Here is a 13,714-nt window from a genome sequence, read left to right as displayed (position 1 = left end):
GGCTTTGAAGCACTATTTCTTCCATTCTTTCTCCCATCACAAAATACTGTCCGTTATTAATTATGGGCTATGATGGGTTAAAACAGATAATGTAAAAATCCCATAGACTATAATGGGATTTTGTAATGGCCATATGGGATTTTTTAATGGCCGATTTTGAGGGTTTTTATAACGGAACATTAAAACAGGTCTTTAAAATGGATGAATTTATAGTGTGAAAGGAGCCTACTTTGAGCTCGGGGGGGGGGGGCAGAGTATTGGGGGGAAGGGAATATACAATCATATTTTACACTACGAAGTTCCAAAGCAACAGAATCTCCTTAATGACAATGGAATTCCGTTGGCTGCACAGTGCACACTACAGAATTAGTGCGGTGAATGCTCCACCACTGAAATTCTGCAGCTAAAAGAATGATTCTGCAATACAATTCCATCTATATGGATGGCAATGTCCGTGTGGTCCTAGTACTGACTGATTTGGTAATTATTCCGGCCAGAGATTCTGCAGTATTAACCCTGCCTTAAGGTCTGTGAACAGGGTCACATCTCACCACCTGTCTGTACAATCTTCATTACCAGACCAGCAGTGAAAAGAAGCCTTGGCTTCAAAGCTATCAGCAAATAGAAAAACACAGAGATGGATCTGGCACTTCCAATAATCCAGTCAGCTGGGAAATAATCAAATTGCTTGGGAAATTCCTTCGCATTTTAGACACTCCTGTCCTTATTCGTGAGTTTCCAAAACACATAGGTGTTGCCCATGCATGATTTTTGCACACTTATGTACTGCATGTTTTTATATAGATACTCAATAAAGAAGATTCATTCATTATTGGAAGTGGCAGATACATCTCTCTGTTTTTCCAAAAAAAAGAAGAGACCATACAAAGTCACAATAAGACTATGTTTGGTTTATTGAAGCCTATGGCCACACCATGGAGATGCCCAAGTATGCATTAGAATACATTTTTGGTGATTTGCAGACCATAGTCCACAAATCTGATATAAATTATATGAATTGGGCCTAAAATGAAATGAGCTATTTTGTGTTTATGTATCTGACTAGACACTGGGATCACCTTTTTCAGAGATAGTATAGGAAACACCAATAAGGTCAAACTTTCTACTTACAGCACTGTTTTTTGTTCACTTAATAATAAGATGTGATGGGTGCCAAGTTAGTAGATATTTATACTGTCAAAATAATATAAAGAAATAACAAAAATACCCTTTAGCCAAACCAGAAAAAAAAAAAGGAAAATAAAGTTGAGCTGTGCTTTTCACATGCTATATCTGACCTGAACTGAAAGTATCATAGATCCCTATGGTGGATCCAACAAAGCCACCAACAATTACACTGAAGGAGCGCCACAACATTTCTAGAAGTATCTGTCCATTGGACCAGTATAAGCCATACACAGGGTTGTAATGATGGGTTGTAATATATACAGTGCAATTCTTGTGGAAAACCTATCTCAATATGCCACAGGTTTGAAACTGGGAAAAAGGTTCATCTTCCAGAAGGACAATGGCCCTGAACACTCTATTACAGTTAGACTGGAGTAGTTTCAGCTTAAACAAACATAGAATATCTTGGATTGGCCGAGTCAAAGCCCAGACCTCAATCCAAATGAAAATCTGTGGCATAGCCTGAAAACTGCTGAACACCAGCACAACCAATCTAGCTTGAATGAGTTGGGACAGGTTTGCCAAGAAGAATAGGCAAATATCCCGGTATCTAGATGTGGTAAGCTAACACTCCAAGAGACTGGCATCTGTCATTTTAGCAAAAGGGTTTGTCCTAGAAGGGTTAACCTGTGAAATGCTTTCGCCCTCAATATGCCCAGCCTGCCTAATAAAATAATCAAAACTTTAACTCCCCTTTCTTCACTTCCTCATAGCCTTCAGTATCAGGACACCCCATCTCTGGATGGTCTTTGCTGCAGACAGTCTGCTTCCTGGAGCTGGCAGAAGATGTAAACGTGATGTCACAGGACGCTCAGCCAATCGATGGCCACACCAGCCAGTAATTGGGGAGCTGCCCTGAAAGTTCCTTCGGCTGTAGATGCTACAATCTGCAGCTCGAAGGAAAAGTGTCAGCGGCTGGAGATGGAGCTAGAGGGGAGTGGAGGAAGGCGAGTTAAAGGGGTTATTCACCATAAGGTGATTTTAGTATGTACCTGGCAGGCAGTAATGGACATGCTTAGGAAGGATCTGCGCTTGTCTTGGGGCTAAATGACTATGTTGTGAGATTACCATAACACTGTGGCTAGCTTTTTGTGAACTGGCATTTCCTGTTTGACTTTTCTTTTTTTGACTACAAATCCCACAATTCCATTTTCCTCCCTCCCACACATCAGCCACCCCACCCATTGAAACATAAATGAGCTGCATCAATTCAAAAGACCTGTGGTTTTCAATCAATCAGGGTGCCTCCAGCTGTTGCATTAGTTGCAGATTGATCTCTCTCCCACCAAGCGATCCCTCCACCCATTGAAGCAGACAGGCTCCCTGTCATCAGCTGACTAGTGAGTCAGGTCTCGGCCGCATTGCAACCTGGGAAAAATCTGAGACAACAGTCATTTTGTATGCTGGTAAAAATAAATAATGAGGTGAAAAATCACAGAAGAATTGTGAGAAAACCGTCACACACAGGTACAGACACTATATTATGAACTACACTAACTTTACACCCCCTGTAGCATAGTTACGTAAAAAAAAAATCCCTGGAATATCCCTTTAAAGTTTTTATTATTTTAATTTTAATTTCTATGACAGTAAAGAACATTTTGCACCCTCACAGTAATAGGCATAAAATGCACCAGAACAGTAAAAAAAAAACTACAAAGAAGCAGGGGGCAGAAGGCTTGGATATTGTCTGTATGTATAAAGACATAAGGAATGTTATATGAGCTGGAGTCTTAATCAGGACTACTAATGCATATGGATGTAGACTGGGTTCATTTACAGAAGGTGAGAGCCGCTGTCTATCATGGCTTATAGAGGGGTGTTCTAATTTGATGACCACCCTCTACATTGTTAGAGGGTGGTCATTAAATTAGAACACCCCTATATAAGCCATGATAGACAGCTGCTCTCACCTTTTGTAAATGAACCCAGTGACATGGCTCCCCCAATTGGTTAGGGAAGATGGATTTATGGCGAAAAAGGAGTTTCCTTTACAAGACATCTCTATAAGTTTAGTCACCAGATAAAGTACCCATTCATGTCAAAGTTTTAAACAAAAATACTTAGGGTTATTTCAGGGTGAAAACTAAGCATGCCTTTCAGTTCACGTGGGTCAGGTTTTCTCTGATAAGGGTAACCATTGATAGGACACAATATTTGCTACAGAGATCTGACATACAGTAGTTCAAGTCTGAAGGTGAGGAAAGAAAGACGCTGTGTAACGGGACATATCTAATGACAGTGCGGGCAGATGGCGGGGTTACTCATGCATGGCATAGCTGTAATAAATGGCTCTTTAATGTCTTATTTCACAACAAATATCTCTTGCCATTATTTATCCACATAGTACGTGTTCATTTGCTGCTAGTGTGTATCCAGGATAATGGCTTGTTAGTTCATTATACAGCATTGATATCTTCTGTGTTATAATGTTAATGTTATATCTGATTAGTTCCTAGATCTATAACACAGGGATTAGCTTCACACACTGGGAACTACAGTACTGTACAAAGATTAAAGAGTGAATATAGATGGCTGATATTAACCAAATTGCTTACTGATGATCCATATGTTGTGCAAAAAAATATTCACCATACTAACCTCTTTTTCCTGCTCTGTTCTAAGATAGAAGCTTTTGCACTGTTTATCCTGATAGACTTGATCCATGAATACAATGCTAGAACTACAGTAAAGACTGACACAATAATCAAGCAGTAGAGATAGAATGCATGCAGTGTTGGTCTATATGCCATCATGGTATATAAGCACATGCCTATCTGTATACTTAACCAGAAGTACCAAATGGTCAAACAGAGCTACTGTGTATATACCGTATTTTTCGCCATATAAGACATACTTTTTCTTCCCCAAAACTGGGGGGGAGGGGGGGGGGAAGTTGGTGCGCCTTATACGGCAAATACCTGTCCTATCGTGGTGGTCCCTGCGGCCATCAACGGCCGGGACCTGTGGCTAATACAGGGCATCACCAATCGTGGTGATGCCCTGCATTAACCCTTCAGACGTGGCGATCAAAGCTGACCGCCGCGTCTGAAGCAAAAATAACACTAACCCGGCTGTTCAGTCAGGCTGTTCGGGACCGCCGCGGTGAAATCGCGGCATCCCAAACAGCTTACAGGACACCAGGAGGGACCTTACCTGCCTCCTCGGTGTCTGCTCCATGCCGGGATCCCTTGCATCGTCGCGCACGCCGTCCCGTCATCCAATAGGAGCGGCGTGTGTAGCGAGGTCATGGCGGCGACGGAGAGCGAGGATATCGGGCAGCAGAGACGTTCCGGAGCGACGGGGCCACGGCGACAGCGATGGAGGGCGACATCCAGGGCAGCGGTGACGAGCGGTGACGGGTCCGGAGCGGCGGGGACACGTGAATATTACCTCCTATACCAGTGGTCTTCAACCTGCGGACCACCAGATGTTGCAAAACTACAACTCCCAGCATGCCCGGTCCGGGCATGCTGGGAGTTGTAGTTTTGCAACATCTGAAGGTCCGCAGGTTGAAGATCCCTGTCCTATACTTTACATTGTATTTGGTTCAGAATCTTTATTTTATGGATTTTTATCCTATAAAATTAGGTGCGTCTTATATGCCGGAGCGTCTTTTATGACGAAAAATACGGTAGTGATTTTCAGGAAGTAACAGAATACAAAGAATAAGATTCCTTTTATCCATGAACTGCACATTTCTGCCTGGCTTGAGATTAAAGCAGATATTGGTTTCCAGAGAGCTGAGGAAGATTAAAGGGGTACTCCGGTGGAAAATGTTTTTTTTAAAATCAACTAGTGTCAGAAAGTTAAACAGATTTGTAAATTATCCAAGTAGAAACACTATCCGGCACTGCTATACAGGGAGTGAACATAAATCCGCAATTGAAGTGCAAGTGTGGATATAGTCCTAGGGATGGTACTCAATCTTGCAGAGAAAGAAGAATTCTTACAACATGGCAATGTAGAAGAAATGATGGCACTCACCCGATGAATGGACTTGCAAGGATGACTTTTATTACGTGCTTGCCAACCAAAGTGCATGTGCATGGCAGCGTTAGCGTTCAGGCTGGTAAAGCGGGCAAGGACGCCGGGAGAACCAGCATGCAGGTGGTTACAGCTGTCTCGCACTTCTGTGCTTCGTGAGATCATTTGATGCAAGTCCATTCACCGGGTGAGTGCCATCTTTTTTTCTACATTGCCAGATTTGTAAATTGCTTCTATTAAAAAATCGTAATCCTTCCAGTACTTATTAGCTTCTGAATACTACAAAGACAATTATTTTCTTTTTGGAACACAGAGCTCTCTGCTGACATCACAAGCACAGTGCTCTCTGCTGACATCTCTGTCCATTTTAAGAACTGTCCAGAGTAGGAGAAAAACCCCATAGAAAACATATGCTGCTCTGGACACTTCCTAAAATGGACAGAGATGTCAGCAGAGAGCATTATGCTTGTGATGTCAACAGAGAGCTCTGTGTTCCAAAAAGAAAAGAATTTCCTCTGTAGTATTCAGCAGCTAATAAGTACTGGAAGGATTACGATTTTTTTAATAGAAGCAATTTACACATCTGGTTAACTTTCTGGCACCAGTTGATTTATAAAAAAAAAAAAAAAAAATGTTTTCCACCGGAGTACCCCTTTATGGTGCCCATATACATCAGAAGTAGAAAGTTCATGGAAATGGTCAATTAAAAAAATTAAAATTAAACAAAAAAGTTCCAAATTTTATAACAAATACTTTTTGTAGTGATAGACCACTATTTGGTATGAAGTCAACCATGTTTGGAATTTTTGTTTAATAGTCACCAGTGCACAAGAGATCTTTATGTGAAAGAAGGTTCCTAGATCCTTCCTCGAAAGATCCTCTTTGGCCCAGTGTCATTGATCATGTATGTCCAGATGAATGACCGTAATGACCCATATGGACTCAAATGTGTGTCTGCAAAACAATCATTTATCAATCTACTGTACTGCTATGTAAGGCTGGGTTCACACCACGTTTGTGCAATACAGTTCCCGTAAACGTTTTCTATGTGAAAATCGTATGAAACCGTATTGGAAACCGTATGCATTGACTCTCCATTGAAAACCGTATTCATAAAGATGCATCAGGTTGTGTCCGTTTTTATCCTGTAAGGTTTTGTCAGTTTTTTTTCCTGTATCCAAAATCGTGGTCTACCAAGGTTTTTGGTCCGGGTGAAAAACTGTATTAAACCGTATACGTTTTTTTAAACATGGGAGTCAATGGGAACCGTACAGAATGGGAATCGTATGTGCGTACGGTTCCATCTGGTTTTCACCATACGGTTTTTTACTTTGCACTGTTTTTTTTCTTGGAATTTCAACCAAACAAGTGAAACTTTATTCATTATGGAGCGAAAAGTTAAAAACGTACACTTTTTTTTCTTAAAAAATGGATACAACCGGACATCATTTTTTAAACCGTATACGTTTTTTAACTGTATACGGGTTAAAATTTGTACACACGTTTTGATACAGTTTAGTCAGGTTTTGAGGAATCCGTTTTCATCAATAACCTGATACGGGAACTGTATTACAAAAACATGGTGTGAATGCAGCCTAATGTATGTGGCCACCCCAAGATTATTGTGACAATCACTAACTACACCCAGAATAGTGACACCACTACCGTCAGTGGATCAGTGAAAAGGTTAACAGGGACACAATCCTCTTACTGCATTGAACATGTGCATGTGTGGGGGTGGAGACAAGTGACAGCAGATTGTTTATCTGCTCCAACAAATCACAATGACAGATGTAATCTTTCTACAGCAGCACTCAGCCCATTGTGCTGCCATTTGGCCTAAATTTCCCCAAAACAAAAGCCCTGGAGATAAAGTAGATGTAACGCCCAATAGAAAGGCACCAGTGAATTCACAAAAACATGTTACCGGAAAGATCCAAAAGTGTCACAATGTATTTCCCTGTACCCACGTTTATATTTTATAGATTCTTCCTTATCTTACATCTATGTACTATAGGAGAAACTTACTGCACAAGTTACTGGGCTGCAGTTATTAGCATACAGCAGTGCTTCCCAATCAGGGTGCCTCCAGCTGTTGCAAAACTACAACTCCCAGCATCCTCGGACAGCCGAAGGCTGTCCGGGGATGCTGGGAATTGTAGTTTTGCAACAGCTGGAGGCACCCTGGGTGGGAAACACCGGCATACAGTATAGTATCGTATAGAGGTATAGTAAGAAAAGTATAGTAAAAATATAATAAAAAGTATAGTAAGAAAAAATGCTGTTGGGCAAATGGAACAGACAACTGGTGGAAATTATAGGCAATCAGCAAGAAATCCCCAGTAAAGGAGTAGTTCTGCAGGTGGTGACCACAGACCACTTCTCAGTTCCTATGCTTCCTGGCAGATGTTTTGGTCACTTGCTGGCGGTGCTTTCACTCTAGTGCTAGCATGAGACGGAGTCTACAACCCTGTTGCAAAACTACAACTCCCAACATTCCCGGACAGCCGAATGCTAGGAATTGTAGTTTTGCAACAGCTGGAGGCGCCCTGGGTGGGAAACACCGGCATACAGTATAGTATCATATAGAGGTATAGTAAGAAAAGTATAGTAAAAACATAATAAAAAGTATAGTAAGAAAAAAATGCTGTTGTGCAAATGGAACAGACAACTGGTGGAAATTATGGGCAATCAGCAAGAAATCCCCAGTAAAGGAGTAGTTCTGCAGGTGGTGACCACAGATCACTTCTCAGTTCCTATGCTTCCTGGCAGATGTTTTGGTCACTTGCTGGCAGTGCTTTCACTCTAGTGCTAGCATGAGACAGAGTCTACAACCCTGTTGCAAAACTACAACTCCCAACATCCCCGGACAGATGCTGGGAATTGTAGTTTTGCAACAGCTGGAGGCGCCCTGGGTGGGAAACACCGGCATACAGTATAGTATCGTATAGAGGTATAGTAAGAAAAGTATTGTAAAAATATAATAAAAAGTATAGTAAGAAAAGTCCAATGCCGGGATTATCATTAGGAACATAATGTAATATTAGTAAATGGCTATAGAATAAAGTAAATATCCAGATGATTCCGAACGTACAATATTCCATGCTGGCAACAACACAATTTTTACAATTTATATGACCTTGACAACCATGTTATAAATAAATAAATAAACAAATAAATAAAAAAATAATAATAAATAAATAAAAACTATTGAATGTATCCATCTGGTGTATACATGGATTGAATACGTCCACTTTCACGGTCATTATTTAATGTGATGATACTTGGAATATGAGAGAAGAGCTGAAGACATTGCAGGAAGCAGATCCTGGGATATCCCTTGCTTTGCAGTCCTGGCCATGCAGTTCTGCAGCACCTCGACCTTGTGTAAGAGCTTTCTATCTGCACCATGCACTCCCTCCCACCATTGCTAGCAGTGCAGCCTTGCAATATATTCCCCTAGCCCCTGATGCTGCTGCATTGCAAGTAACCCTTGAGTGCCTAGAGAGCTACACACAGACACTCCCTCCCCCTTCAACATGACACCAGAAGGGCTGCAAGCTGTTAGCTGGAACCATCAGAGGTGTAGAAAGCCTTTATTCCTTCTACGTCATCTATAGAGACTGTTTCCTTTCCTACTGATGCTTCAGATATATAAGAAGCCATAACCACAGTACACTGTATATGAGGGCCTGCATGGTACTACTATAGCAGGGAGATGCTGCTCTACACTACACAGCTGAGCAGAGCTGCCCTATTCTTTCTATCACACTGACAGGCAGCACACAGATATGTCCATGAGCACTTACCTTCTCCTGAGCCCTGCTGAGCTTTTTCTGGACATTTTTAGCAAAGACGCCTGTTTTCATATCAGCCATGGCTGCTGGTCCAGGGAGTCAAGTGAGAGGAATCAGATGGAGCCTGGAGGCTGAGAGAGAATGAGAAGGGAGGGGAGGGAAGAGGAGGAGCCTTGCAATGTGGGCAGAAGAGGAGAGATGGGATGAGAAGACACAAGATGAGGAGGTAGCACAAGAACACAACTCAAGTATTACAAATAATCTCATTCAATATCTATTTATCTATCATGGAATCTGTGTATTAAAAGAGCTATGCTATAAAACATACACTGCTCAAAAAAATAAAGGGAACACTTAAACAACACAATGTAACTCCCAGTCAATCACACTTCTGTGAAATCCCACTGTCCACTCAGGAAGCAACACTGATTGACAATCAATTTCACATGCTGTTGTGTAAATGGAACAGACAACAAGTGGAAATTATAGGCAATTAGCAAGACACCCCCAATAAAGGAGTGGTTCTGCAGGTGGTGACCACAGACCACTTCTCAGTACCTATGCTTCCTGGCTGATGTTTTGGTCACTTTTGAATGCTGGCAGTGCTTTCACTCAAGTGGTAGCATGAGACTGAGTCTACAATCCATACAAGTGGCTCAGGTAGTGCAGCTCATCCAGGATGGCACATCAATGCAAGCTGTGGCAAGAAGGTTTGCTGTGTCTGTCAGCGTAGTGTCCATAGCATGGAGGCGCTACCAGGAGACAGGCCAGTACATTAGGAGACTTGGAGGAGGTCGTAGGAGGACAACAACCCAGCAGCAGGACCACTACCTCTGCTTTTGTGCAAGGAGGAGCAGGAGGAGGACTGCCAGAGCCCTGCAAAATGATCTCTAGCAGGCCACAAATGTGCATGTGTCCTTTCAAACGGTCAGAAACAGACTCCATGAGGGTGGTATGAGGGCCCGACGTCCACAAGTGGGGGTTGTGCTTACAGCCCAACACTGTGCAGGATGTTTGAAATATTTTATACGATTAGTTCATTCATTCAGATTTAGGATGTGTTATCTTAGTGTTCCCTTTATTTTTTTGAGCAGTGTATTTATTACCTATCCACATATTAAGTCATAAATGTATAATATCTGATGGTCTGAATGCAAATACCCACACCTATAACTATAAGGGTTCATTCACATGTGCGCATTTTTTATGCAGATCTGCTGCTGGATAGTAAAATCTGCTACAGCAAATCTGCAGAAGAAAATATGCACATGTGGATGTACCTTTACAGTTCCAAATTGCAGAGCCTCAGTGATCATATATTTACCATGTATCCTGTGGTAACATGTTAAATTTTTTCAGGTGAACCTTTAAATTATTGATGTAGACAAGTAATGAAAATATGAAGACGCACACCTATCTGTTATCTAATCTATCATATCAAAGATAATGTCTATTATTCTATAGGTTAATAATTGCAGTAGGCAAGTGATGAAAATATGCAGATGCATATTTACCCATTATCTTCTTATAACAGATTATATCTATTGTGTATATTAACCCATTCAAAACAAGGCCAATTTCCATTTTTTCCTCATCGACTTATGACAGCAACAAGTCCTTCAATTTTTCACCTAAAGGGCCACTTTTTTGTGTCAACAATTGTACTTAGTAATGACATTACTCATTTTACCATAAAATCTATGACAAAGCCCCCCTCCCACCAAAAAAAAAAAGGGATTAGTAAGGTCAAATTGAAAAAAACCTTCACTTTCATTACCATTATATTTAAACAGCTCTAACATTTCTGCACATGGTATATCAAATATGTTTATGTTATACCATGTGCAGAAATCAAATATGTTTATGTTTTTTATTTACAATTCTATAGCATTGTACAGTGAAACCGGTGGCTATGCCAACAAGGTCTTCAGAAGGCCTCCAGCCGCCATCTTAGGTGATCGGGACCACTGCAATGCGCAGGTCCTGATTAGCCCCGGAACCAACCAGCAGCACATTGTAGCCTTTTAAATGCTGTGAACAGCATTGATCAATAGCATCAAAAGGGTTAAATGATGGACAACAGCATAATATCCATGACTAGCAGTGAGTCCCAACTATGCTATAAAGAAGGCCAGGTATGAAGGTATAAAGCAATCTCAGCTCCTGAGCTAACTTCATAGTTACTGTTCGTGCACACAATGTGTGTGTGTGTATGTATCAATATATATATATATATATATATATATATATATATATATATATATCATGTGTCATAAAGCGGTTATATTATTGCAGAAGGCATGCAATGTGTATATGAAGATTGTACCCATGGGTCCTGCTGTAAAGCAGACCTCTAAATGCTAGAGGTCTGCTTGCTAAATGCACAGACAAAATGGCAGCTCCCATAATGATGTACAATTTCTTTTTTAACAGATTATATCACAAAATTTTAAAAACATGTTTAAGTATCTGGCTATAATCGGTAAAGATATCTAGGTGATACAGTCCCTTTAAGATTATGTCAACTGTGTATGTAGCTGTCCAAGGTGCTGAACTGGCTGAGTAGCAGTCCTGCCTTAGATCAATCTAATTTTAATTCAGAACACACAACTAGGGATGAGCGAATAGAATCTGACAAATCCGTATTTGTTATGAATTTTAGGAAAAATCCGATTTGCAACAAATGCGAATATCACTGCGATTCAATTGCGCGAACCGCCTCATTAAACTCCATTTAGTGCTGTCCAGTAGTGATGAGCGGCATATGCCATATTAAAATTCGTGATATTTCGCCAATATGAGGACGAATATTCGTCCCATATTCGTGAAATTCGAATATTTGTGATATTCGGGAGGTTTTTTTTTCATTGCGAAATTTCGCTCGTCTGCGCATGCGCGCTATGACATCATGCGAGAACGGAGATCATTTCCTGGATCTTTGCCAGTTGCTTTTCGCATCGCGATTTTCTGCTGCCCTGCGAAGCGAAGATGGTGGGGAGTAACTTTTCACCAAGTGAGAAAAAACTGCTGATTTGTGTAAGTAATGTCACCAGTGTTATTTCATTATATTTAACTGCATTTTAGACTAGTTTAAAAGTTATGATATAAGATCAGATAGCAGTGTTTCCCAAACAGTGTGTCTCCAGCTGTTGCAAAACTACAACTCCCAGCATGCACTGACAGACCATGCCTGCTGGGGGTTGTAGTTTTGCAACAGCTGGAGGCACACCGGTTGTGAAACACTGAGTTAGGTAACAAACTCTCAGTGTTTCGCAACCATTGTGCCTCCAGCTGTTGCAAAACTACAACTCCCTGCATGCAACTCACTGCATCCCCCCCTCTCCCCCAATGTGAATGTAGAGGGTACATTCACATGGGCAGGGGCTTACAGTGTGTTTATAGCTGAAGCAAAATTTGCGCTGCAGCTCAAATTCTCAGCAGGAAACTACTGTGAACCCCCGCCCGTGCGACTGTACCCTAAAAACACTACATTACACTACACTAACACAAAATAAAAAGTAAAAAACACTACATATACACATACCCCTACACAGCCCCTCTCCCCTCCCCAATAAAAATGAAAAACGTCTTGTACGGCACTGTTTCCTAAACGCAGCCTCCAGCTGTTGCAAAACAACACCCCAGTATTACCGGACAGCCATTGACTGTCCAGGCATGCTGGGAGTTTAGCAAAAGCTGGAGGCACCCTGTTTGGGAATCAGTAGCGTACAATACCCCTATGTCCACCCCTATGCAATTCCCTAATTTAGTCCTCAAATGCGCATGGCGCTCTCACTTTGGAGCACTGTGTTATCTGTGGTATTACATAGGACTGCAGGTCACATCAACTCCATTATCTGTACTCATAGAGTTATCACTGTGTTATCTGTGGTGTTACATAGGACTGCAGGTCACATCTATACATTATCTGTACTCAGAGAGTTATCACTGTTATATGTGGTGTTACATAAAACTGCAGGTCACATCTATACATTATCTGTACTAAGAGAGTTATCACTGTTATCTTTGGTGTTACATAGGACTGCAGGTCACACCAACTACATTATCTGTACTCATAGAGTCATCACTGTGTTATCAGGGGTCACATGACAGATTTTAGACCAAACATTTACGTCATCTGTCCATAAGGGGTTAAACAAAAGTGTTATAATATACTTGTATCTTCATCTTGCAGCGTTTCCTCCAAAGAGGATAAGACTCCACAAGATCCCAAACTGACAAACAGCGGATCGTAAGCTCCCTGAGAAGGGAACTACTGAAGGTCAATGGAAGTAGCCATGAAAAAATGGCAATTGTAAAAAAGTGGTCGGACCTGAAACGCCGGAACATGGCTCAGGTCCGACATCTGCGGGAAAAATTCCACCCAGGTGAGATATTGGTGACAGTTATGTAAGGGCAGATGTAATTGTGGTAGGCCTTGGGAGGTGTAGTGTAGTTGGGGTGTTGCTTCAGTAGATGAGGGGTTAACTTAACCCTTGTCACTCGTGACGCCAATGTGTGGGCCAACACACTGAGGTAAATCTTCGTCCTATCGACACCCTTCCCAGAAACGATAGGTGCGTGCTTAAATGAATGAAGGTCCACAATAGAGATGAACTTGAATTTGTATGAACTTTACTGAAGTACTTGCAGTACATCCAATTAACAGCAACAGTCTTAGCAATACAGTCTCTATGTAGTACGGCAGTGATTGACAGATGCCACGGACCATTAGCTTATCC

The 13,714-nt window shown here is 41.4% G+C and overlaps 1 protein-coding gene across 4 annotated transcripts in view; it reads right to left on the bottom strand.

The window, feature by feature from the left end:
- AMPH (amphiphysin) overlaps nt 1–9,133 on the bottom strand; it is a 176,930-nt gene extending 167,797 nt beyond the window's left edge. For all 4 annotated transcript variants that reach the window (XR_008844011.1, XM_056520461.1, XM_056520462.1 and 1 more), the window contains exon 1: nt 8,985–9,133. Coding sequence is in view for 3 of the 4 variants with exons in the window: in XM_056520461.1 (XP_056376436.1) it covers nt 8,985–9,053 (69 nt within the window). In the remaining variant the exon portion in view is untranslated. The remainder of the gene's footprint in view (nt 1–8,984) is intronic.
- Nucleotides 9,134–13,714: the final 4,581 nt, after the last annotated feature.

Source organism: Hyla sarda, chromosome 5 (assembly GCF_029499605.1).
Source record: "Hyla sarda isolate aHylSar1 chromosome 5, aHylSar1.hap1, whole genome shotgun sequence".
Taxonomy (NCBI): domain Eukaryota; kingdom Metazoa; phylum Chordata; class Amphibia; order Anura; family Hylidae; genus Hyla; species Hyla sarda.
The sequence above is the reverse complement of the archived record's forward strand: the minus strand, read 5'-3'. Positions and strand labels throughout refer to the sequence as shown.